A 26,015-nucleotide genomic window follows, 5' to 3' on the forward strand; every position below is an offset into this window, starting at 1 on the left:
AAAAAACTTATTAACATCAAACTTTTGAACAAAAGTGTTTTTTCCCCCTCCTTTTCCTAACAAAGAAAGGAAGCATTTTAGCAAGACTACAGTAAATAAAAAACAAGAGATGTGCATTAAGTGTATAAGTAAAGCTTAATTGGTCTGTTTTATCATTCTTGTGTCATTGAGAATAATAGGAAATGTGTTGTTTTCAACTGTGTGTAAAATACTAATTATCTAAAAATGTACAGCGTCAGCGTTCAATGAATGGAAAACATGCTCCCAATGGTAGCTAGGACGTTGTGGTATTCGTGTGCACTAATCTCATGATTTTGGTCAGTTTGTCATGACTTCAAGGCAGCAAAAACAAGATATTGCACTTATAGTCTATTGAGCTCTTGTTTTCCCTCATCTTTCTCTCCTCTGCTTTGCCTCTATTTCACTTCTCTGTTGATCTAGAAATGGCCTCTGTGAAGCGAGCCTTCATTCACTTTGTGTGTGTGAGGATTCAACCCCCCACCGCTGTCTTGTGTCTCAGGCTTGTGTTTCTAGTTACTGTTGCTAAGTGGGGCCAAGGGCCTCTATGTATTTTGCGAACGTAGAGGGAGAGCGAAATAGGGACACACACAGAGGACAGAGTACATTTGCAATCAGCAATTAGCATTTTGGCAACTACTGCATCCACTAAACAAGCCCAGGGGCCCTTAAAATCTTGGAGTTTGTTCCTGTATAGCCTTTATACCACCACGTACACACACACACTCACACACAGACACTAATTCACCTTTGTACTGAACATTCAAATCAGCAGTGAGCACAGAACACTCTCTGTGTGCCTTTTAAACCTAAGAGCATGTCGGTGATGTTGGAGCCATAGCCTCTCGATTAGTTTAAAGGGGGTTAAAACCCCAAATATGCGAATCCCATTAAGTGGAGTTGTCTTTTGTGTTTCTATTTGTTTAAAAACTAATTTATATATTCATGGAGATTTTTTTTCTTTCTCCCAAAATGTTGTGGTAAATGACATGGACAATTGGTAAACTGTTAAAATATTACACTGTAAAAAAAAGTCAGTAAAAATAGGCACAATGTACTGTATAAATATGAAGGAATTTTCCCTATTGTTTTTTTTACAGGTGTTTTACCTGTATTTTGAATTACACATTGCATTAGTTTGTGTTTTAAGGGTCAACGAAAATTTCCGTAAAATTACTGGATAATGTACTGTCAGAAAATTACGAGTACATTTTCCGTTTTTATTTTTTACAGTGTATCTGTAAAATATTTTATTTTTGATACTTCATATAATATATTTATATTCTTATTGTATTATTTGACAGTGTACTTAAACATTTGATGTATTATTTTAATATTAAAATATTACTTTAATTTAAAAATAGCTTTAATTTCCTCTTTCTCACAGCCTCGTTAAATTAAATACTGAATATAATTTTTATTTTTATTTTTTTTATTTTTTTTAAGTAAACTGCTGATATGATGCTAGTGTTGAGGATGGTTGCCAAGGCATAGTTGCTAGGGTGTTCACATCAAAAGAGCCTACCCTCAAGTCTCTATAGCATTCCAGTCTGTTCAACTTTAACTTGCTTTGTAGTCCAAAGAAAAAAATTGTAAAATCAGATCATTTAGAAAAGTATTAATGCACCTCTCCTTTACAAACTACATGATTTAAGGTATCATTCATGTCCTTAGCACACACAAAAAACCTTGGGGAAAGTTTCTTTTAAAGTTTAATACTAGAGTTGGAGATTTGTAAAAAAGAAAAGAAAAAAAAAGCCAATTTTAATTAGAATTTAAGAATCTTATCTGCTTGCTATCAATGCCATGCTCATGGGTTTGATTCCCAGTGAATGCATGAACTGGTCCAATGCAATGCAAGTCGCTTTATAGATTAGAAACATCTGCCAAATTCATAAATATAAATGTACTAAAAAAAGACCAAGCTTGTGTTTCCTAACATCTCCCTCTTTCTGTCTCTTCAGGTCAACACACAACGAGATGGAGAAGAACAGGTATGTGCATATAACCTTCATGTTATGGTCACAGTTGTTAGTTCTTATCTGTAAGCTTGCAGGATTATACCTCATTACATCCTTACTGATTAGATTAAGATTATTCTTCTGTAATTGAAAGCTAAACGACCAGGGAATGGGACTGAATGCCTCATTTCAGTCTTTTTGGAGCCGTTTCTTTTCACATGTGTCCACTAGCGCCCTGATATTGCTTAGTATAAAGGTCAGTTAATCGATTGATGTATGCATTTAGCTTTGACCTAGAGATAAACCCTCAATAAATGGGTGAACTGAAATTTTGAACGTGAAAGATCTCGCTGATGAACCAGGCTTAACGTCTTAGTCGCCAGAGCGATGTGGTTTGTGTAACACACGTGCACCGAGCTCTGAGCTCAGCTTGCAGAACCACTTGAATAATACATGCTGTCAGGATTAGCAATGAGCAAAACCAGGGTGTCTGGTCTTTGACTTTACACTCCTAACAATGCACACAGTGCCCTCCCATTCGTGCCTAGGAAAGTGTGTCTCTTTCTGCATACATCAGACCAAAGCTGAGGTCACAGTGCTCTGGACAACTGATCTGCTATTCATTTCTGAAGAGCGGCTTTCATCCACTGTTTAGAAAGATCCAGCCAAAGAAGGAAAACGAGGCTCCCCACGTCTGCTTTTGTTTCAGTCTGGCTCAAAATGGAGTCCAGGCCAGGGCTGTTATTCATAAAGCAACTCGAGTGGGAGTGCATTTGTGATGCAGATTTGAATAAATGTCCACCATGTCTGATGTGAGACCAGCACAGCTGTGTTGGGATGATTCATGTGGCCATGAACCTCTCTGGTTCAAAAAAATATAACAAGGCTAGTACTGTGGCCTAGTAGTTGGCACATGGTAATTGACATTAAAGGGATAATTCGCCCAAAAAAGAAAATTACTCTCCCTCATATCGTTCCAAACCTGTAAAACTTTTGTTCATCTTCAGAAAACAATTCTCATGTGTTGCACAGTTACACAGCACGTTTGAGCTTCAGCAAGAACCAATGAGGTTCATTCTTGTGTTACGCAGCACGTTTGAGCTTCAGCAAGAACCAATGAGGTTCATTCTCCTGTTATGCAGCACGTTTGAGCTTCAGCAAGAACCAATGAGGTTCATTCTCCTGTTATGCAGCACGTTTAAGCTTCAGCAAGAACCAATGAGGTTCATTCTCCTGTTATGCAGCACGTTTGAGCTTCAGCAAGAACCAATGAGGTTCATTCTTGTGTTACACAGCACGTTTGAGCTTCATCAAGAACCAATGAGGTTCATTCTCGTGTTACACAGCACGTTTGAGCTTCAGCAAGAACCAATGAGGTTCATTCTCCTGTTATGCAGCACGTTTGAGCTTCAGCAAGAACCAATGAGGTTCATTCTTGTTACGCAGCACGTTTGAGCTTCAGCAAGAACCAATGAGGTTCATTCTTGTGTTACACAGCACGTTTGAGCTTCATCAAGAACCAATGAGGTTCATTCTCGTGTTACACAGCACGTTTGAGCTTCAGCAAGAACCAATGAGGTTCATTCTCCTGTTATGCAGCACGTTTGAGCTTCAGCAAGAACCAATGAGGTTCATTCTTGTTACGCAGCACGTTTGAGCTTCAGCAAGAACCAATGAGGTTCATTCTCGTGTTACGCAGCACGTTTGAGCTTCAGCAAGAACCAATGAGGTTCATTCTCGTGTTACACACAGCACGTTTGAGCTTCAGCAAAAACCACATACCACTTTTGTTCTCACGTGTCAAGCAAGTTCAGTTGAGATTCTGTTTGTGTTCACTGATCAATATTTATATGTGAATAAAATACTCAATTCAGTCTATTCATATAAAGCGAGTCATTAGAAAATTTGGACTAAACCGCGCTCAATTCATATGGATTAGTGTCACGACTTCATGAACTTTTAGAAGCGTCAAGTGGTAGTTCTGTAAGCTGTCTATGGAGGGACAGAAAGCTCTCAGATTTCATCAAAAATATCTTTATTTGAGTTCTGAAGATGAGCAAAAGTCTTATGAGTTTGGAAACACATGAGGATGAGTAATTCATGACAGAATTTTCATTTTCGGGGGAATTATCACTTTAAGCCCTAGTGCTTGTGTGGATGATCTGACTCTTTCCAGATTCCATTCCCACTGTTTCTCTCTTACTTGATTATGACTTTTATTTCTTTTATTTTATTTCATTATGATTTTCTCCCATCTAAGTACTAACTAGAACCAACTCTGCAAGATCAGACGAGATTGGGCGTGCTCAGAGTGGTCCGGCTGTAAGCTATTACGATTTTCAATAAAAAAAAAGAAATAAAAAAAATGTTTAATGTATGTGTGAATTGATTACTATGAATTATTTGTCTTTATATCAAGTTTGTGATGCCACAATCTAGTTTGTGATGCCACAAATAAGCTGAATTAAATTACATTGGCTATTTTGAAATGCCTACAAGGAGTAACTAGAAGTAAAACATAAACAAAGAATATTTCTGGACAGCTTATGTTGTAACAGTTACGTCATTTTTAGACTTCCAAGTCAGTACTGTGATTGATTAGCAGATACACAATAATGTTCAAAATGAATAAATTAATTCCAAAAGGATGCATTAAAATGATCAAAAGGGACCGTAAAGATGTAATATTACAAAAGATTTCAAATAAATGCTGTTCTTTTGTTTGTCTTCAAAAAATCCTGAAAAAATGTAACATGGTTTTCACAAAAATATTAAGGCAACACAAGCATTGATTGTAATAATGTTAAAATTATAATGATGTTTCTTGAACACCAAATCACCATATTAAAAGTAATTCTGAAGGATCATGTAATGGCCCCCTGAAAATTACATTGTAAAATATATTCAAATAGAAAATGGTTATTTACATTTTTTATAATATTTCAAAATATAACAGTTTTTACTGTATTATTGATCAAATAAACAGCCTTGGTGAGCACAAAAGAAAGTTGTTTTATAACCCATTTATAAATTGTGGAAGAAAAATCTGAATGTTCGTGAAAAGTTGAGTAGTTTAGTGTGCACCTGTTTTATAGTTTAGCATGATGGCATTTAAACAACGTTCAAATCTTACCTGAAATGCCCTCAGAAAACCTGGGGTGCATCAGTGTCTTATAAAATGTCACACACCTGTATCATGTGAAACTGTAACATTTGTCCCAGTGACCTCAATGTCACACATGGCATGCATTTTCACCCTGCACCAGTTATGGGCAGAATGTCATACACACGCACCCTATAGGCAGAGCGAAAGGCTGTTTTTTATAGTTTAACAGTGCAGGGTTGCCTAAGAGAATACACAAACAACTGCTGTTAACAATGTTCTTTTTGTCAACAGGAGCCACAATAGCTGACACACACCATCTCAAACATAAGCACAGGTTAAATTTGCTTGCGAGGCAGTGTGTTTGTTCTCAAGATGAACTTCGCATACCAGTGGCCTGTTTGTCTTGAGAGAGGGTTTAGATCTGTAACCTGAGCTCCAGGTCGCCACATATGCCTTGGCATGTACCGCTCTCCAGTGAGGTTAAGACAATTACTTAGAGGTCAGAAGCCAAAAGGCTGGGTGAGGATGGTAATTTACGTTACAACTCATATGGACCTGTTTAATGGCGTCCCACAGAACTGGGGTGGTCTTTTTTGTATAAGAACACAGCATGCTGTGACTGTGGACAGGGAATATCCTGTTCCATATAAAATATCATTCAAAAGCTTGAGGTCGCTGAAATAAAATAAAATAAATAATGTTTACGCTCACCAATGCTGTATTTATGTGATGAATTCAGCAAAACCACAATATAGCTGAATTTTCAGCATTACTATTCATTTGTAATATGTTGATTTATTGCTCAATATTTTTTTTTATTACCACCAATGTTGAAAACTGTTGTGCTGCTTAATATTTTTTTTAAACACATTTTAGTATTCTTCGATAAATAGAAAGTTCAATGCATCCTTGCTAAATAAAAGTATTGCTATCTTAAATATGTTTACACTATATTGTCAAATGTTTTGGGACATCTGCCTTTACATGCACATGAACTTTAATGACATCCCATTCTTAATCCGTAGGGTTTAATATGGAGTTGGCCCACCCTTTGCACCTATAAGAGCTTCAACTCTTAGGGGAAGGCTTTCCACAAGGTTTAGACGTGTGTTTATAGGAATTTTAGACCTTTCTTCTAGAAGCAAATTTGTGAGGTCAGGCACTGTTAGACGAGAAGGCCTGGCTCACAGTCTCCGCTCTAATTCATCCCAAAGGTCTTCTATCGGGTTGAGGTCAGGACTCTGTGCAGGACAGTCAAGGTCTTGGTATGCTGCAGCATTAGGAGTTAATTTCACTGGGACTAAGGTGCCAATTCCAGCCCCTGAAAAACAACCTCACACTATAATACCCCCCCCCCCCCTCCACCAAACTTTACACCTGGAACAATGCTTTCAGGCAAGTACCGTTCTCTTGGCAATAGCCAAACCCAGACTCGTCTATCGGATTGCCAGACAGAGAAGCGTGACTGGTCATTCCAGAGGACACGTCTCCACTGTCCTTGAGTCCAGTGGCAGCGTGCTTTACACCACTGCATCCAATGCTTTGCTTTGCACTTGGTGAGGTAAGGCTTGGATGCAGCTGCTCGGCCATGGAAACCCACTCCATGAAGCTCTCTACACTGTTCTTGAGCTAATCTGAAGGCCACACAAAGTTTGGAGGCCTGTAGCTATTGACTCTGACGTCGCTCTATGAGCTTACGTGGCCTAACACTTTGTGGCTGTTGTAACCAAGTGCTTCCACTGTGTTATAATACCACTAACAGATGACAATGGAATATTTAGTAGTGATGAAATTTCACGAATGGACTTATTGCACAGGTAGCAACCTATCACAGTACCACGCTTGAATTCACTGAGCCCCTGAGAGCGATCCATTCTTTCACAAATGTTTGTAAAAGCGTCTGCATGCCTAGTGCTTGGTTTGAAAGGGATTGGGACACCTGAATTCAATTATTCGAAGGGGTGTCCTAAAACTTTTGGCAGTATATTATATATCTTAATCACCCTTAAGTTCTAAATGGTAGTGTACAAGGAGAGAAAACGGATGAGAAAGTGAAACGAATCTGCAGGTACGATGACTGATCCTGTGAAAGCATCACCCATTGTGTGTAAATGGCGGACGGCACACACAGCCTGTATTTGCTTAACAAACACCAGGCCACTTAGGTTATGTCACCACTTTGGTGGCAAATTCTGAAGTTATGTAATAGTTTTCCCGACCTTTGGACCACTTAACCTCGTACTGTATGAAAGAGACGAGCATTCGTGCAAACATTACCCTTTGTCTGGGTGTGTTTTCCAGCGCATGTTTATGTACGCGTGTTGCTGGAGTGGCAGGTGTACACACAACCTGTCCTTTGGCAGTATGATATTGTTCTCATTTTCCCTGTGTTTGCACATTCATTATAATAATTTGCTTTAAACTGGCCTTGAACTGCAGCAGCAACATTTAAGAGAAACGCAACTGGCCACCATTTCGTATTAATGTTTTTACAGATTTATTTTCTTGTCTGTTTTTTAATTAAGTTATTTTTATTTTGTTTTGAGATTTATTTTATTTTAGTAAATTATAATTTGTAATTTATTTAGTTATTATACATTATAATTAATGTAATTATAATTAAGTATATTAGTAAATTATTTTAGTAAATATTATAAATATTAATATTTTTTTGCAGCAATGGTTTGTACATTTTTCTTTACGTTACAGCTGTATTGTCATCTACAATGGGACTGTAATTATATATATTTTTTGTAGGTTATGAATCTTGTTTGGTCAGAATTGTATTTGTTTTCACAGTAATTTGTTTGTGACCACACAATTTGCGTGATCTTTTCAACATTTGCATATGGCAAAATGACACCTTTCATTTTACATCCTCTTGTTATATGCTCTAGATTTAAATTATTATATGCTTAACTATAGTGGCTTACAAAGAGCTGCCCACAGCCAACACTTATCTGCTGGCAGAACACGCATTGCTAACATGCAGACGTTCAAACGCAGCCGCTGAGCAGCAGCAGTAAAATAGTTGGGTTGTGACCCACGCCTCCATACAAATACAGCAGCAAAGCAAAGCAGTCTGCAGTTTCTGGCAGGTTGCATAACAGGTCATGTGGCCGCTGGCACCTATATCACCACACCCCAGCAGCTGTGACTCTCGCTGGCACGCATAAGAAAGGAAGCAAGTTAGAGTAGCGTTCAGTTAAATAAACTTAATGATCCTTATTTAAATAACAGGTTTACTTGTTGGATTCGTACCATTAAATGTCAATGTCAGAATAATAATATCTTGATGTTACGTTCATGGGCTTATTCACTGTAATGTTAGGCATTTCACATTATTAAAGAGAACCTGTTATGCCCTTTTTCAAAGTCTAAATTGTTTTTTGGGGTCTACTTGGATAGGTTTTCTACACAATACACAAATACAAAAGGGAAAATTAGCAACAAACTACACAAAGTCAAACAAATGTGGATGGATGGTGAATGTAAAGCTATAGAACAAACAAGGGAACATGAAATCATGCTTAAATGTTAAAAAACATTTTTCACATATTTTACATTGTTCCAGCACCTCTATTTCCAGTCTGTCAATAACGCTCTGTTTACTCTAGAAGCCCCTCTTTCCGAAAAGCACAATATGCTCTAATATGTCAGCTGGACCAGTGTGTTTTGATTGGTTGATCACTTCAAGCATTTCAGAAATGCATGGTCCCTTACTATAACTGCGAGTTTCAACACCCAACTAACTCAACTCAACCCTTTTTTTATTTTCTGTTTATGTCTTGGGTCAGTAATTATTTAAATGAGGAATATTGTTTATGTCTTGGGTCAGTAATTATTTAAATGAGGAATATACAGGAACTGCAATCGAGGCGCATCAGGGACTTTCCAAAAATGTTTAGACCTTTTTAATACTCAAACAGCTACATTACACACTAAATAAGTTGAAAATTTAAAAAGCATAATATGACCTCCTTTAAAACAATAGTTCACCCAACATTTCCCCCCCCAAATCTGTATTTCTACTGTGTAACAGAATAGTTTTGTGCTTGTTTTTTGCCCCAATACAGTTATAATGAACAGGAACTGAAGCTTTCAAGCTTCAAAAATGACACAGAAGCATAGACGTATGACATAACTAGTCGGTATGATTCATGCACTATATTCCAAGTCTTTTGATTTCTTACTATATCTTTATGTGAGGAACAAAATGAAACGTGTTAACTTTGCAGATCGCACTCGCATCCTTCTTATTTTTATGATTCATGTTGTTACTACTGCTTATTAAATGCGTTGTTGAAGTTGCATTGCTTTTATGACTCACTCTCTTTCTCTTTTCCTCACGTCAACCACTCAGGAGGGCACATTTACGACTGTGTTTGGAACGCTTGAAATCCCTCGTGCCCTTAGGACCAGACTCCAACAGGCACACAACCCTCAGCCTACTTATGAGGGCTAAGGAACACATCAAGGTATGTGCCAATGTCCTCTTGTTAGTGGTATTTTTGGTGATATGAAAGCACAAGACTATTCTCAGAAGACCAAAATGCAGTGATCTGATATTAAGCAGCAAGTCACAAGAGGCAGTTACTGATATTTTACCACAGTTAAGGGGTGTTGTTAGACTAAACGCTGAACTGCTTAAAATGTCCTGTGAGCTTAACCCCAATGCTTAACAGGGTTATTCCTGGGTCAAAAACGGCATTTGGTGGTGGTAGACGAACACAGTCATCCACACAAATTGTACAATTAAAGTTAACTATAGAAGTTAACTTTCCCTAAAGAGGCAATGGAGACGTCACGATTGACATCACTTTATAGCGGCCGACTGAAAGGGAATTAAGAATTTCTTTAAAAACAAATTATCATACAAACAGATTGATTTTATGGCAACATTTTTGTGATAGTTTAGTGATTTTTAAACACTTTTTCATTACTCTAAACTGTTCTTTTAGGTCAGTATATGCAGGTCACTTTGAGAAAACCTATGATTTTTTTTTTTTTTTTTTACAGATTATTGTACTATATACCAAATATAATGATGTATGAACCATTATTGTTAAATATAGTCTGAAAAATCAGTTTGGAAATTTGGCTTTTCCTGCCTTATAACATCAACAAAAAACTACTGAAAGTATTAATCAAAAGTATTAATAAATAAAATATTAAATAAAAGTATTACCCTCAAACGTTTGAATGGTAGTGTAAATACAGATTTCAACTGATGCGCAGTCACACATGTATGTAAATCGGCTATTTTATAATGGCAGTTATCCATTTTACAATAAGACTTGAACACTGTGTCTTTGCAGAGGTTGGAAGATGGCGAGCGGAAGGCCCAGCACACTATAGACCAGCTGCAAAGAGAACAAAGGCACCTGCGCAGACGCCTGGAGCAGCTGGGTGTGGAGCGCACGCGCATGGACAGCATGGGCTCTACCATCTCTTCGGACAAATCCGACTCCGACCAAGGTATATACTCACGGTTATGGTCAACAAAGTCTGAAGACTTGTTTACTCTGTCACTCCAAACAGGGCCGTACCCACCGTTGAGGTCCCCGAGGTCTGGACCTCGGTAATTCTCCGAGGTGTACATAATAGAAGTTGCAAAATAATAGCCTATTAAGGTGGCGTGTACAAACAGGTGTTCTCGCCTCGCCCGGCGTATGTTTTCAATTGTTTCTAATGGATGCGCCGCACTTTTCAATAGCGCCAACAGCTGGCAGGTTTTGTCCATTTTTACGCGTTGAGCGTCCACAGTTCAACTTTGGGTGAACATCAATGTCCAATCACAGTGGAGGAGAGGCGGGACAAATGCCACAACCACCAACCGGCGCTTCGAACAACGATTGTTTTTTGACATCACAACACCGCAAGAGCGCTTAATAATCAGGGATGCAAACTAATAACTATACAGACGAAAATTAAAAGACTGCTTCAAACAAAGCTCAGCTTTGAAAAGAGAAAAGATACAGGGCAAGAGAAGGAGACTGGGGAAAAAAGAAAGAGAGAAGATGATGGCGATGAAAGAGCAGGTAGCCCACTGTGCTCAGAATAGAAAAAGCATTAGCCGACAATATATTCCTAATTGCTACACATAATGTAATTCTTGTCTGTGAAATCCAGGCTAAAGTCTCATAATCTAATATTGAGATTAGGAGAATCAAATTTTGATTTCACTCATTGGTTATATTTTCACATTGATTTCTATCTTTGACATAATCTTACTCATTCAACGTTAAATAATGTTCTTTACATAATGTAAATCACAAAAATTTACTTTAGCTAGGTTTTCAAAGACGGAGTCACACATATGTCTTTGGCTCAATTTAACAACAAAACTGATTTTCTGATTTTCTAATTTGGAGTCTAATTTTTTTGCAACATTTAACCAGATTCTCATTTATAAAAATCTGTTGTCTTAAAATAATTTATACTGCACACTGGCATGGTTTTAAAGCTACAGCTAGCTGATTCTTTGATTTTCTTATGTCTTAAAATGCACATGTAAAGGAGGGAAATGTTTTTTTTTTCAAACCCTCCAAAATTCATATTTGGACCTCGGTATTTAGAAAATCCTGGGTACGGCCCTGACTCCAAATCATGAATGGCAAAAAAAAAAATTATAAATCCATTTCACGCTATATTCATATGTGGTTTGAAATCATATTCAAATCTCATTTTGGATTTTGCATTGCTAGCTTGTATTTCACTTTGTCAAGCGATTCTCAAATTTTAACGCATCAGATATCGTTTCAGAAACAAGGTTGTGTTTTGTTGTTGTTGATGTGCAGGCCGCACTGAAAATTACAATATAATGGAGACATGGTCCAGTAATGAGGTGTTTTCAATTCTTTCACTGTGTGACGGAGACGGCAGGGTGGAATAAAGCTGTGCATTCCAGCTTCCTAAAGGTCTTCGCATTATCATATTGTTAGGCAACATTTCAAACCAGTCCAACCCGTCCATACTAACACAACATCGTTGCCATAGACAACATAAACCCACACACATAGGCTGTTAAAGAAAAAGTGCCATGGGACACAAATTGGATCTGAAGTCAATCATTTAGATCAGAATCCAATCGGATTCACAAATAATCAGAATTGGGCTGACTGCTTTAACACGGTCTTAGAGACATCAAAAATGATTAGATAGCACGTTGTTTATCATGGATGCTCCAACATTTCCCATGTTTGTCTGAATACAACTGACATAATTATATTTAAACTGTAGCAGAGCCAGACACGCATTCATGTATGGATTTTGGTAGCTAAATGATTAAGGATTTGGGCTGGCAAACAAAAATCACATGTTTAATCCCAGATAATAATGGCTCATGAATTTGATTTGTAAATCAAACTCGAGTTTGGACAAAAGATTTAAACCAATTGTAAAAACAGCCTGTAAAAGATGTATAAGCGGCTCACATAACATCACGTACGAGTTACAGTCACATAAGTGTTTAAGTAGAAAACAACAGTTCTAAAGAATGAAACAAATAATATTGCTTATAATATTTTTACAGCATTATTACAATAAAGGGATAATTCCCCTAATAATGACAATTCTGTTATGAACTTCTTTTCCTTATGTTGTTCCAAACGCATAAGACTTTCATTCATGTTCAGAACACAAATGAAGATATTTTAGTGAAATTTTAGAAATTTCTGTCCCTCCATTGACAGCTACGCAACTACCATTGTGTTGCTTCAAAACGTTCATAAAAAGATCATGAATTGAGCGATTTAGTTATTTGTCTGAAGACACCACCACTTTAAATGAGGAACAGATTTATTATTTATAATTAATATATTTTTTGGTGACCTAATCCTTTAATCATTCAATATAAGACTGTAATTTAAGAAATGTTGATGTATTTTCAGTATTTGTTGTGGTCAACTAATATGGGATTTTTAGTGGTCAGAGTTAATAATCTCAAAATTACAACATACCAGCCAACTAAATGGTCTGGTTGTTATTAGTTTATGAGTTTTTTTTAGCCACACCTCATGTTACCTGAGCATGATGGACAAAAAGTTGCAATTGGAAATCATTACAGACTGAAATCCATATTCTGAAATATTAGGCAAGGTTAATTTATTTCATACAGAATGGTAATTTGAAGTACTTTACATAATAAAATGAACAGAAATTTAAAAAAAGTCAAAAGTAGCGAATGATTAAAAATGTATTTAAAATGTAGAATTTAAATAAAGTGTACACTAATACAAATGGGAAAATTAGCAACAGACGACAAAGTCAAACAAATGTGGATGGATAGTGAATGTAAAGCTATAGAACAAAAAAGGGAACTGAACTGTTTGCTTTTGCTGCAAGTCGAAACGTGTACTGCTCATTTAGTACATTAAACAGAATGTGAGATGAAATTGTATTACTTTTTTTTTTTTTATTCCAGAAAAAAATGTGTTTTATGCATTTATGTCATACATGCATTATTTACTTTGAACCCAGCAGAGTCAAATAGGTAAGATCCATTTGAGGCTTCTAAGAACACTTTTAAAATACCCAGAAGCCCTTTGCTTGTGAAAGGTTTTTTTTTTATTTTAGTGGTAATGCTTCTAGAACCAGTGGTTATTTACTGACAGTACTCTCCCATACACCATCACACACAAATTTCAGGTTCACTTGCGGACACAGTGGAAGTTTAATGATCACACATGAAGCTTGCGTGGTTTATTTTTCTCAGAATTCAGACAAATAATTGTCTTGGAGTTTGTTTTTTTTACGCGGTTGCCCGTCCTACTAACAGATGGCACACAGACAGACTGTAGCATGCAGCACCAAGATGAATGCTTTAACACCTAAATTGGAATGTTGCCATGGAGATAATGGGCCAGAATGGCTAAACGTAGCACACTTTAAAATGCACATGAAAATGCTATAACCTTAATAACGATCGATTGAAAACAAGCCTTAAACGAAATTACAGCTCACACCATGTACTTTTCACGTATTTGTAAATGATGTGCATGTGAATAGATTTTTTGTACCATTTAAAGGAACAAATGCAGCATAAAACCGGGTGAGTGTACTATGCGTGTGACAAGACAAGCATTATCAAGGAAGGTTTGTCAGATTATGTTAATATGAATATTTGTTAGACAAGCTGAATGGCATCAGAGCAAAGCTGCTTCATTGATTATAGCGTGATTAATCTTGCTTGTCGTGTCAAACCACTTGCTTGCAGTGTAGACATACTGTCAGACATCGGTGTAAACATCTCCCATCAAACTTTTGTGGTTTGTGTCATTGTCTAAGCAAAATGTCTTGTGTTTTTACCTTTACATTTAGCCTAGAGCTGCATAACATCTATTGTGATAATCCATTAACCTATTGATTTTTTTATTTAAAATAAAAATATATTTTCTGTATTTTAATGGGGGGGAAAGACTATGAATAATAATAATAATAATAATAATAATAAAGAAAAAACCTGCTAATTGCTTCAATTAATTGTATATAATATAATAGCATATATATATATATATATATATATATATATATATATATATATATATATATATATATATATATATAAATAATAGTATAATTAATATAACATTATCTTGTGCTTGGATTGAAACACCTTTGTAAATTATAAAAAAAAATTCCCCACAGAAATGCATTTTTCAAATGCAACTATTTTTTATTTTATTTTCGATTTTCATGTTTTGATATCGCACTGCAATTAACTACTGACAAAGAGGGAATAATTGCTAGAAAAATCCTAATATAAATTATAAATAATATATAACACACTCAAAAAAATATTCTAGCTGTTTATTTAAATAAAATAAGCTAAAACAACACAAATCTTTAGTTTTTTTACTTAATCACCATTTTAATCAATTTTATTACGTTAAATGAACTAAAATTTGTAAAATGTTAAGTTAACCTAAACCATTTGTTTTGGGACTACATGAATCATTTATGCTACACTGACTGAACTGGGCAGTGTATTTCTAGTTCCCAGCATGCTTTGCATAGGGATGGATCAGGAGAGTAAATATTGAAATGAAGTGCTGTTTAATGTGTTTTTTACTAAAGGGAAAGACTTGTTAACGTTTGATGTTATATTGGACAGTTATATTTGGCATTTAAAAGTTGTGTTATGCTGTGTCGATTTATTTTTAGGTTACCATTATCGTGAAGTGTAGACCTTGTGGGTAGGCTGTGCTGTTCTCAATGAGCTGTAACTGTGCTTATGCCTGTGATGAGACATGCTTTACTTGATCATTAATTGCATGTTACAATTAACAAGTGATCAATTGTTGTTGACTAATAGTTATTATAGAATTAAAGAAAATAAATTAATGTGACACAGATTCCATAGACTAAATATAGTAATCAATTCTACCCCTTTTTATCCTATTTTATCTAGTTGAAATGACATGATGATTATTTTTTGAAGTTTTAACTTAATGATTTTAAGTTTCTTTCAACAAGATTGCAACTAATTATTTCAAACCAATTCGATTTTGTTAAAAAGGAATAATTAAATTTAGTGGAAAAGCTTTCCTTAATTTAATTATGTGTGTTCAACAGTTAATTTTTTTGAGTGGAGTGTATAATGATAATATAAAATGTAACATAAAATTATCTTTTGCTTGGATTTCTACAATGCATTTTTCCACTATTGTATAGCGAAGTCACTTATAGCACATCCCTGTGCATGGTTCAAAGACCCGACTTATTGTTAAAAATAATGTGTCGATTTTGTTATTGTTGCTGCCATTTGGCAGACAATTTTTTACCGAAGTGATTTACTTTGCATTCAAAGTATACTAGCACAATGCTACTAGTGTTTATAGGCCAGTTTTTAAATTTCCCCCCAAAAATGTTTGGTTTTACATAATAAAGATCTCTTAAAAATTGCCAAGATTCTTCAAGTTAAGTCCACTGTATTTATAGCACTTTTACAATGACGATTGTGTCAAAGCAGCTTTACAGTGTCTAACAGGACAATATTGCAACAAAATTTGATTCGGCTGTACAGTCGTTCTGGAGAAAACGGTGATGTTATCAGCTCATTTCAGTTTATCATATAGCGACAATGTAGGCAGATCAGTAATATAGTTGATACAGTTAATTTAGAAATTAATTTTATTTGGATATTTAGTTGAAAACTTTTGAAATTTTAGTGTCCCCAACTAAACAAGTCAAGCCAAAGGCGTTTCACATGAAACTGACCCTTCCGTCGTCTCCTCCGTCCCCCTACAGTCCGGTCTGGTTGATACTTGCAAAACTTTGCAATAAAAACAAATGTCTAAATTATTATTTGTTCACATCAAATTAATCTTTAAAAGCAGTTTTATTAGGGCTGCTGAATAAAATATAAAAAATTGTATTCATAGTTTTTTGCTTTCATTCGGTGATGCACCACAGACATAGGAAGGATAAAGCCAAACAATCCTCAGAATCTCTTTCTTGTGTTTGCTTTGCAGAAGAGGTGGACGTTGACGTGGAAGGAACAGACTATCTGCTGGGAGACCTGGAGTGGAGCACCAGCAGCGTAAGCGACTCGGACGAGCGGGGAAGCTTGCGCAGTAGCTGCAGCGATGAAGGCTATTCCAGTGCCAGTCTCCGTCGCCTCGCCAACACTCAGGAGAAGAGCCCAGCGCTGGGCTGCAGCCTATAAGAGCACAGATCGCCCCGGGTCCTCAGCCACTCATCTCCCAACACTTCAACCTGAACCTCCAATCACCTTCAGCCAGGTCCTCCTCTAATACTTGAACGGTGTTGTCTCCTTTGTGACCGAAACAATGAAAGGCTCTTTCCCTTGCTCTGAAAAATCCAGTCTAGGTGTGCGTGTGTGAGTCAAGAGGAGGAAGCACGTGAAAAAGTATTGGAATTTGGATGTGCCGTCCATCAACCAGACCTCATATATGCAGCACTAACTGGAAAAAGCCGACCCTTACCAAGCCGCGCCAATCAGATCTTCCCACCCATTTGCCTTCGCTCCCACCCCACCATCCTGGAGAGAGGCACACGATTTGGGACAGTCTCATTTCCCGGAAGACCCTCAAAACACCCTTAAAGACCTCATAGCCAGATGAAGAATGTGTACCATACCACACCCACTGCCTAGTCACTGTCGCACTCTGGGTCTTGCGCAGCCCTTTACGTTCCTTCAATCAAAAACTGAACCGTCCAGACACAGGGCTGGGTCATCTGACCAGTTAGCTAACCAACCAGAGCATGGTATTTTGCACTTAGATGACGACGTCCGAAGAAGTGGCCTTTTTACACTCGTCTGAAGCCAGCTTTGCCTCGTCCCGCTTAATAACCAAGAACCGGATTTGGGAAAGCTGCGAGATCAGAGCAAAAGGGTTACTTCTACCGTGTAGGCAAGGATTGCTTCGTGTCAAAAGATGTGCTGTCATGTCGTTTTGTTTTCTAAAACGTCTCTCCGAAGGGACTGCAGCTACTTTAGTGATGTATCAGACGTAGTGTGTTAGCTAGTCTTACAAGAAAAAATATCTACCTGCACTGTCTAATACCCGACACTCCCGTCGCTGCACAGGCAGCGCTCACTGACGTGTTGTTGTTTCCTCTTTTTCTTTTACCCAGCAGGCACTCATAATACTCATGCTGTGCGAAATCATCAGGGCGGTAGCAATACACCCCTCGACTGGACTTACAGACGGATTCCTGAGAGGTTTTTTTAAGCATATACTTTAAATGCCCCCCTGACCTGCCATCTTGAATTTTATTACTACAACCAAGGGGCGAAATGACTGAAGCGTTTGCAGCATGAGATTCTTTTGAAGGGTTTGTGGGTTGGGTTTATGAAACGGGGGTGGGATGAGGGTAACGTCTGGATCTCAGGTATCTCTTCCTCTCTCTCTCTAAGGACAGTGGCGTTTTTTTTGTGTGTGTGTGTGTGTGTGGTGCATCTACTTCACGTTTGTCCGTTTTCTTTTCTCTTGACTGTTTAGCCCTAGAACTGCGAGGGCAATTCTAGAAGCACATTCCATGGTATAGCAAGAGCTTTGCGTTATTGCTTGGACTGCAGACACTGATACAGAGGTCTGAGGCTTCAGATTACCTACTGTACGAGCGACGGACCCTTTCTGCTCCTGCGCCATCAGACTCATTGTAAGAGTGTGTGAGTGTGTGTGTGTGTTCGTCGACGACTGCAGCACTGCATTGCAGTTTCACTCCTGCTACCCAGCTATTTACCATTTCAGCTAAATGTAGTCATGAAGTGTATATAGTTAACAGAAAAAGAGAGATCTACCCTATATGTACGTATATGGACAAAGTATTTATATTTGATCTACATTTATATGTTAAAACACAGACTAAAATATATATATATATATATATATATATATATATATATGAGAATATATTTAAGTAGTGATTGCCTTAGTTGCTTCAGTTCTCCTTATTGTTAGTTTCAATGTGTAGTTGATTTGCACTATAGATACATATAAATATATCCTTATTTTACACATCCTAAATTCTAACTCGGTGCTCGGAGAGCCAAAAAAAAAAAAAAAAACATTTTTCCCTGCACACAAATTAAAATGTGTCGATTAAAAAAACAAAAAAACTTAAAAAGTCATATAAACGGCATTAAAAAAATATGATTGGGACGTATTTGTTAGTTTGTTGGTGGCGCTGCAATTGTGGAAAGTGGGTGATCGGTAGCCTGTTATTATCGTGCCTGATAGGACTATGGAGAGTTGTTGTCTATAACACTAGTGAGTAAAGTGGGCTCTGTAGGGAGCCTATTGAGGGATCTGTATGTTTGAATGTACTGAAATCTATTGTTGCATCACAAAGTGAGATCTTGAATTGTAGAAAATATAATTTTTTAGACTGATGCACCAAAAACAGAATTTAAACAAATTGTTTTGTTCATTCTTTACATATGGAATGCTGCTGTTGGGTAGTTTTAAAAATGTTAAATGAAATCCCCCAAAAAAACTAAAAATGTAAAAAGTATAAAACTTGTGTGAGTTGTAGCCATGAGAGCATTAGAGCACCGTGTATTTTGGAAAGGACGGTGTGTACTGTGTATATATATTCATGTTCGATAGTTTGTGACGTCACTGTCCACAGACAGAGAGAAAGGGCTCGATTTTGTTTTTCTTTCTTTTTTTCTTGAGAGGGCAAAGGGTTTGGGGCTGTATGCCTTTTGTATTGATGTTTTTTTTTTTTTTTTGTCTTGTTTTTCTTTGTTACAAGTGTTTAAAAAGTGCAAACAACAAGTGAACTTCCTTCTCAAGATTGTGTCTTGTTAAAAATTGGTGTCTTGAAGTTTCTCACGACCCAGTCCCACCGAAGTAGGCTCTGCTTTCTGTGTAGTTCAACCTTCCCCCCCCGACTTTCTGAGTCTGCGTTATTCCTCATATGCCGTCTTCTGTGAACACCAGTGGCGGGACATAGCTAACGTGTTGCACTTATGAATGTTACGTGAAAGACTATATGGTGCTGTCACTCACACTGATGTGAATTCCCGCTTTAACACGTACCCTTACTTTGTCCTGGTGCTGCGCTTGTCACAGTCAATGATGTCACCGCGGGGGGTAGATGTACTACTTTTGATTTGTATATATTGGTTATGTACCGTACGTAGAGTACGAAACGGCTAAAGCCTTAAGACACACAAATGTATGAAAACAATAGATGTTATCAGAAACTGATTGCTGAAATGAACCCATCGCCAGTCATTCCCATTTATCGTGACTGCGTCTCAGGTGTTTCACACCTTTCCAAATATACATAGACACAAACGTGCACACACACTCATTCTTCAACATATAATGCCTCTTGTAAGCTAACAAAAGAGGTTTATGTCTGTTTTACATCCAATCAAAAATGGACATTTCTATGCTGTTACTTTTTAAGAACTGGGCTACTTTGATGTTGACTGCTAAATATGTGGTTAAAAGGAATGAACTTAAAATAAAAAAATTAAAAAAAAATGAACATGTAGAGAGCCTGTTTCTGTTCACTATCTTAGAAATATATCTTTTGTGGTTTGATTGTTTCAGTCTTGGAGGTCTGTGATATTTTGAGAACGTTCTCCTTTAGCATTCGTATTCATCTCAATGAATGTCAATGTCAATGAACTGGATTCTGCCATCTTTGCGTACTTAAAAGTGCAGTAAGTGATTTCTGAGAAACACTGTTGATATTTGAAATCATATGAAACAAACCCATGAACAATGCAAAAGTGGTTCTGTGAAACAGCAGATCCAGCGTTACTCACGGGAGGAGCAGAAACAACGCAACCTATGCGTCCATTTTCAGGCCCTTTTGCTTCGGTCTCTGCAGCGCTGTAAAGCTTTACCAATGTTAATGCGGGTCCTAATGTCTTGCCTGATCACAACCTTTCTTTTCCCAGTGATATTCCTCATACCTCCCTTTTGTAATATCTCTCTCTACAGTCACAATAACTTAAGGTGCGTCCCAATTAATAAACTCCAGCCATTTCCTTTGCAACAGCTTGGGGAACGGCAATACAGTTAGTCTAACATTGTCATGCCCCAAACCAGTTACACAAACCCGCAACTCATTCTAAAGATTTCGTTGGTTATGTCAATCACAGTTCTAATTGCCTACAAAACACTGAAACAAATACTAACTTCTAACATTATCCTTAGTATAGTTTTGGTAACACATTCTGAATAATATTACTTCTTGTTGCAGTTGGATCTATCCATGATATTTATTACCCATGATCCTTTACGCACCCTCAAGTTATTCCAAACCGGTACACGTTTCTTTCTTTAGTTGGACACAAAAGAAGATATTTTTTTATAACAGTTGATGGTACACTCTTAAAAATAAAGGTTCTTAAATAGTTCTATGGCAGGGTGTATGGTTCCATGAAAAAGGAAGTCAATGGGGACCAGAAATGGTTGGATTGCCAACATTATTGTCAAAATATCAGAAAGAAAGAAATACACAGGTTTAGAACAACTTGAGGGTGAGTAAATTATGACAGATTTTTTTGGGTGAACTGGACCTTTAACTTGACATTTACTGAATTGAATCCACGAACCTGGAAGTAAGACACCAACAAATCCTGATTTTCTTCTTCCAGTTGCTAGTCACTGGTGGCATTGTAATCACAATACAATAGGGGGAGGGGATGATGCCATTCTGAGGAGATTTTATTAGACAAAAATGTGTAAAATACAAGATGAGACAACAATCGTTTTGGTCCTAAAGGTTTTGAAGTAGGCTACCCTTTAGAAAATATATATATATATATTTTGAGTATATTAAAGGACAGTATACCAATATCAATGTTCTAGTAGTATATTTGTAAGTGTACTGTTGGGACTAGAGTCTATATTTTTGACCCACTTTTTAGTGTAAAAAGTAAACTTAAAGTTTAACAGTAGTAAACAGAGTTGTACTTTACATGTGAACTTAATACTGATAGTTTACTAGTCAAATAATTACAGCTGCAGTCCGTAAGGTTTGCCTCCTTGTCGCCATCTCTGTTTGAAACCTGCAATTGCAGTTATTTGCAAAAATATTATCTTTACTTGGAGTGTGCGTTGGATGTTTTGAGGAGTTTGTGTGGCTGCCATTCAGTTACCGGTTTGGATACTGTACTTTGGAATTACAGATTCTACATCTTGGCAGTGTGGCCAAAAGAAGAATTTCCTCTGCTTTCTGAAAATATAATATGAACAAGTAAGTAACATGTTTGCCACTTTTTTTCCCCTCAGAAAAAAAGCTTTACAATAAATCATGCTGCCAACGGTGATTGAATCAATAACTTTCGTTTTGCCCATCTCACATTAAGCCGTGCAAATTTTTATTTTTGTTATACTTTATTCTCAATTTGTTCATGTTAACAGCATTAGCATTGCATGTCTGTGTATTTAGTGTTTATTAGTGTTACCTGTAGATTTCAATTTCCACTCAGTCAAATCTTTTGCTTTTTGACTGTAGTTTGGGCCTTTCTGGATTACAATCCGCCATCAAAATTATGCATTTTATTATATATAATAAAATATATACTACTAGTTACTACTATGCTACTAGTACCACTCAAATTATAACACATTATTACAAGCCTGCCATTATGAATCAGGTTAAAGCTACACTGTGTGATATTTTCCCCCATCTAGCGGTGAAAAGGTATATGACCATCCAGTGAATACGTTTCTGTTCCTCTCAATTCTGATTTCGTTTTAACTCCTACGGTGGCCGATTTAGTCCAAGATTTACATGGCAATCCCCCTCTTCACATTCGACAGGGTGCCATCGAGTGTTAAAATGCGAAAGGCAAAGCTTGAATTTACGGGTATGTCCCTCTTTGGCTAATGTACTTTCAAGATGGAGGGGCAACATGGCGACCAGCATCCAAACCCTCACCCGTATGTATTTTCAATGCCATATTATAAACATACAAGAACACTTTATTAATTGAAAGAAGTAAATATACATTAATGAGCACATATATTTTTGAAAGAACAAAGTGTTTTTAGCTAAGAATAAACTAAAAAAGTTACACAGTGTAGCTTTAAGGTAAGGAGGTAATTTTATACTTCATCAAGTTAAAAAACAAATTACACACTGCAGCTTTAAAGTATTCGCACCTTCAGAATGATTTTTTCCAGCTGATGAGCAATTAATTTAAAACAATTGACTGCAAATGAAAATGAATTCTGCTTTAAAGAGCTCAAGCATTTAAAGCAGCAGCCACAGACAACAAACCTGCAGCGCACGCTTTTCATAAACAGAGCATTGTCATGTTGTTGGTTTGGATGCTAATATACTTATGGCTTTATAGCTATCGTTATTGGTGTGAATGACCCTTAAGACTGAACTGACATTTCTCGAAGTATTAAATGTGCCAGTTACGTGATTAAGTGATCATTTTGCTCTCTGGCCCCACAGATATATGCTGTCGAGTCCCTGACCAGATAATATCTCAGCTGCCATACAATAACTAGATCAGAGAGGAACGGAGGATGGAAGCATGAAGGGGGAAGGGTAGGTGTCGTTTTTAGACAGCACAAAAGTGGAAGCGATATACCAGACTAAGAAAGAGAGATGAGTGCTATCAGGGTTTGGACAGCCTAGTTGGATTATGGCTGCAAAGCTATAATGCTTAAAGGTCAGCATGATGGACCCGTTTCCCTCCCCTCTCTCAGCACACTTTTCTGAGCAAAGTAAAAATAGCAGTATTATGTATTAATAAAATGATGTGCAGCATCTGAAAAGGCTTGGTTTTCATCTTTAGTGACAAGCTCATTCAGCCAAAGTGTTGAACTGGAACTGAAGATCTTGATGTGATGAATGACAAATTTTATCCTTTACTGAAAATGAAAATTGTTAACAAATATTTTCTCGTAAAAAAATGTGTATATCTTAAAATTACATTTTCAGAAGTAAAATTACATTACATAAAATTCATCTTTTTAGAGGATGTTTGTTGCGTATGTAGTGTATAAAACAGTATTTTTATTTTATACCTGTTAATATGGTATTTTTTGTATCTAGTATAGCTTATATTTGGTGAGGTTTATGCTTAAAATGTGACATGCTTTAAATAAAAGCATCTAAATTATTACACATAAATGTAAGAGAAATATTTGTGTAGTTATCTTGTTTTATTGATAATTTACTGGAAAACAAGTTAAAGATATTGATTTTTTTAATTTTTTGTTTTTTGTTTTTTTGTAGTGCACTTACTGTAGTCTCAAATAGAAAGGCTAGAGTGCAAAGGTGGAACAGAGGATTAGTAGCAATTTGTGGGTCAATATTTTTGACAGGATCTTAGCATTAGTGCTGCTGTCTCCGGGTTTGTTTGTGTGTGTGAGTGGGTCAGAGTCTGTTTGACCTCTCGCTCCACCCTCAGCTGTCAGATTAAACAAATCCGGCAGCTTATCCAGAAGCCAACCGCAGCGACCTTCGCTTCTCCACATACACAGCCGCTCATTGCTGCTCTGATTAACACATGCTCCAATATGACTTATTTCCAGAGGGAATCAACCCCCAGCGTTTCTCAGTAGATTAATAGGCCTATAGGCTACTATTATTTTTATATTTTTGAATATTATTTTATAATTAATTTGGACTAATATTGATAAACACTAGGCTATATTGCTAAAAGTATTGGGATACCCCTCCAAATCATTGAATTCAGGTGATCCAATCACTTCCATGGTCACAGGTATATAAAATCAAGTACTAGGCACGCAGACGCTTCTACAAACATTTGTGAAAGAATGGGTCGCTCTCAGGAGCTCAGCGCATGCTGAGGTGCACAGTACACAGAAGTCACCAACTTTCTGCAGTCAATAGCTACAGACCTTCAAACTTTGTGTGCCCTTCAGATTAGCTCAAGAACAGTGTGTAGAGAGCTTCGTGGAATGGCCAAGCAGCAGCATCCAAGCCTTATACCACTAAGTGCAAGATGCAAGGTGTCGGCTGCAGTGGTGTAAAGCACACCATTCTCTGGAGTGACTAATCATGCTTCTCTGACTGTCTGGCAATCCGATGGATGAGTCTTGGTTTGGCGGTTGCCAGGAGAACGGTTCTTTTCTGACTGCATTGTGCCAAATGTAAAGTTTGGTGGAGGGGGGATAATGGTGTAGGGTTGTTTTTCAGGGGTTGGACTTGGCCCCTTAGTTCCAATGAAAAGAACTCTTAAAGGCATTTTAGACAATTTCATGCTCCCAACTTTGTGGGAACATGACTGCACACCAGTATACAAAGCAAGGTCAATAAAGACATGGATGAGTGAGTTTGGTGTGGAGGAACTTGACTGTCCTGCACAGAGTCCTGACCTTAACCCACTAGAAGACCTTTGGGATGAATTAGAGCGGAGACTGTGAGCCAGGCCTTTTCCAAAATCAGTGCCTGACCTCACAAATGCCCTTCTAGAAGAATGGTCAAACATTCCCATAAACACACTCCTAAAACTTCTGGAAAGCCTTCCCAGAAGAGTTAAAGAGTTATAGCTGCAAAGGATGGACCAACTCTATATTAAACCATACGGCTTAAGAATGGTATGTCCTTAACAAAATTTTTACACACACACAATGTTTTTCATGTTTTTGAAAGAAGTCCATTTATTTGACAAAAAAATACAGTATAACATTAATATTGTGAAATATTATGATTTAAGAATTCATAATTACAATTACAATTTACATTTTCTATTTGAATATATTTTAAGATATAATTTATTCCTGTGATGGAAAGCTGAATTTTCAGCAGCCGTTACTATCAATGTTGAAAACGTTTGTGTTGATTCATCTTTTTTGTGGAAAACTTGAAACACTATGCCCAAATGTTTGGAGTTAATATGAATAATACTTCTATTAATTTATAATTTTACAAAAGGTTTCAATTTCAAATAAATGCTGTTTTTTTTTGTTTTGTTTTTTTTATATTCATTAAAAAATCTGGAAAAAACTCCTACAAAAAATAAAAAAGCTTTTACAAAAATATTAAGCAGCAATAATAATAATAATAATAATTTTAACATTTATAAAAACTATTATTAATAATTGAGCATCAATAATAATTTATAATAACTGAGTGTCAAATCTGCTGGGGGAATGATGCTTTGCATCACAGGAATAAATTACAGTAGAAAGGTTTTTTCTAAAGTATTAAAATAGAAAATGTATTTTAAATGTTAAGAAAATATTTCACAATATTACTGTTTTTACTTCATTTTTGATCAACTAATTGCAGACTAGGTGAGCAGACGATAATTTATATGGTGAGCAGAAGATCATTTTAAATTTGCGATTGTGAAAATGTGTAGTAAAAGTAATCTTAAAAATAATCAATGCTTTAAAGGGAATTCATTATGACTACCGATGAATTCTTCAGGTGATGAATGTGCTACATCATATAAATGTGATATGGCACCACCTGAGCCATTTATGTTCAGTGAGGCGAGCGAC

At 36.7% G+C, this 26,015-nt stretch overlaps 1 protein-coding gene across 2 annotated transcripts in view; it reads left to right on the forward strand.

The window, feature by feature from the left end:
* The window catches only part of mxd1 (MAX dimerization protein 1), a 32,416-nt gene extending 13,967 nt beyond the window's left edge, over positions 1-18,449 (forward strand). The window contains exons 3-6 of one of the 2 annotated variants that reach the window (XM_067439438.1): positions 1,983-2,012; positions 9,449-9,563; positions 10,404-10,563; positions 16,563-18,449. In XM_067439438.1, coding sequence (XP_067295539.1) covers positions 1,983-2,012; positions 9,449-9,563; positions 10,404-10,563; positions 16,563-16,753 — 496 coding nt within the window. In that variant the 3' untranslated portion in view covers positions 16,754-18,449. Of the gene's footprint in view, positions 1-1,982; positions 2,013-9,448; positions 9,564-10,403; positions 10,564-16,559 lie in introns of both variants that reach the window. The other variant, XM_067439437.1, reaches the window with a different exon arrangement.
* The last annotated feature ends 7,566 nt before the right edge of the window (positions 18,450-26,015 follow it).

Source organism: Pseudorasbora parva, chromosome 3 (genome assembly GCF_024679245.1).
Source record: "Pseudorasbora parva isolate DD20220531a chromosome 3, ASM2467924v1, whole genome shotgun sequence".
Classification (NCBI taxonomy): Eukaryota; Metazoa; Chordata; class Actinopteri; order Cypriniformes; family Gobionidae; genus Pseudorasbora; species Pseudorasbora parva.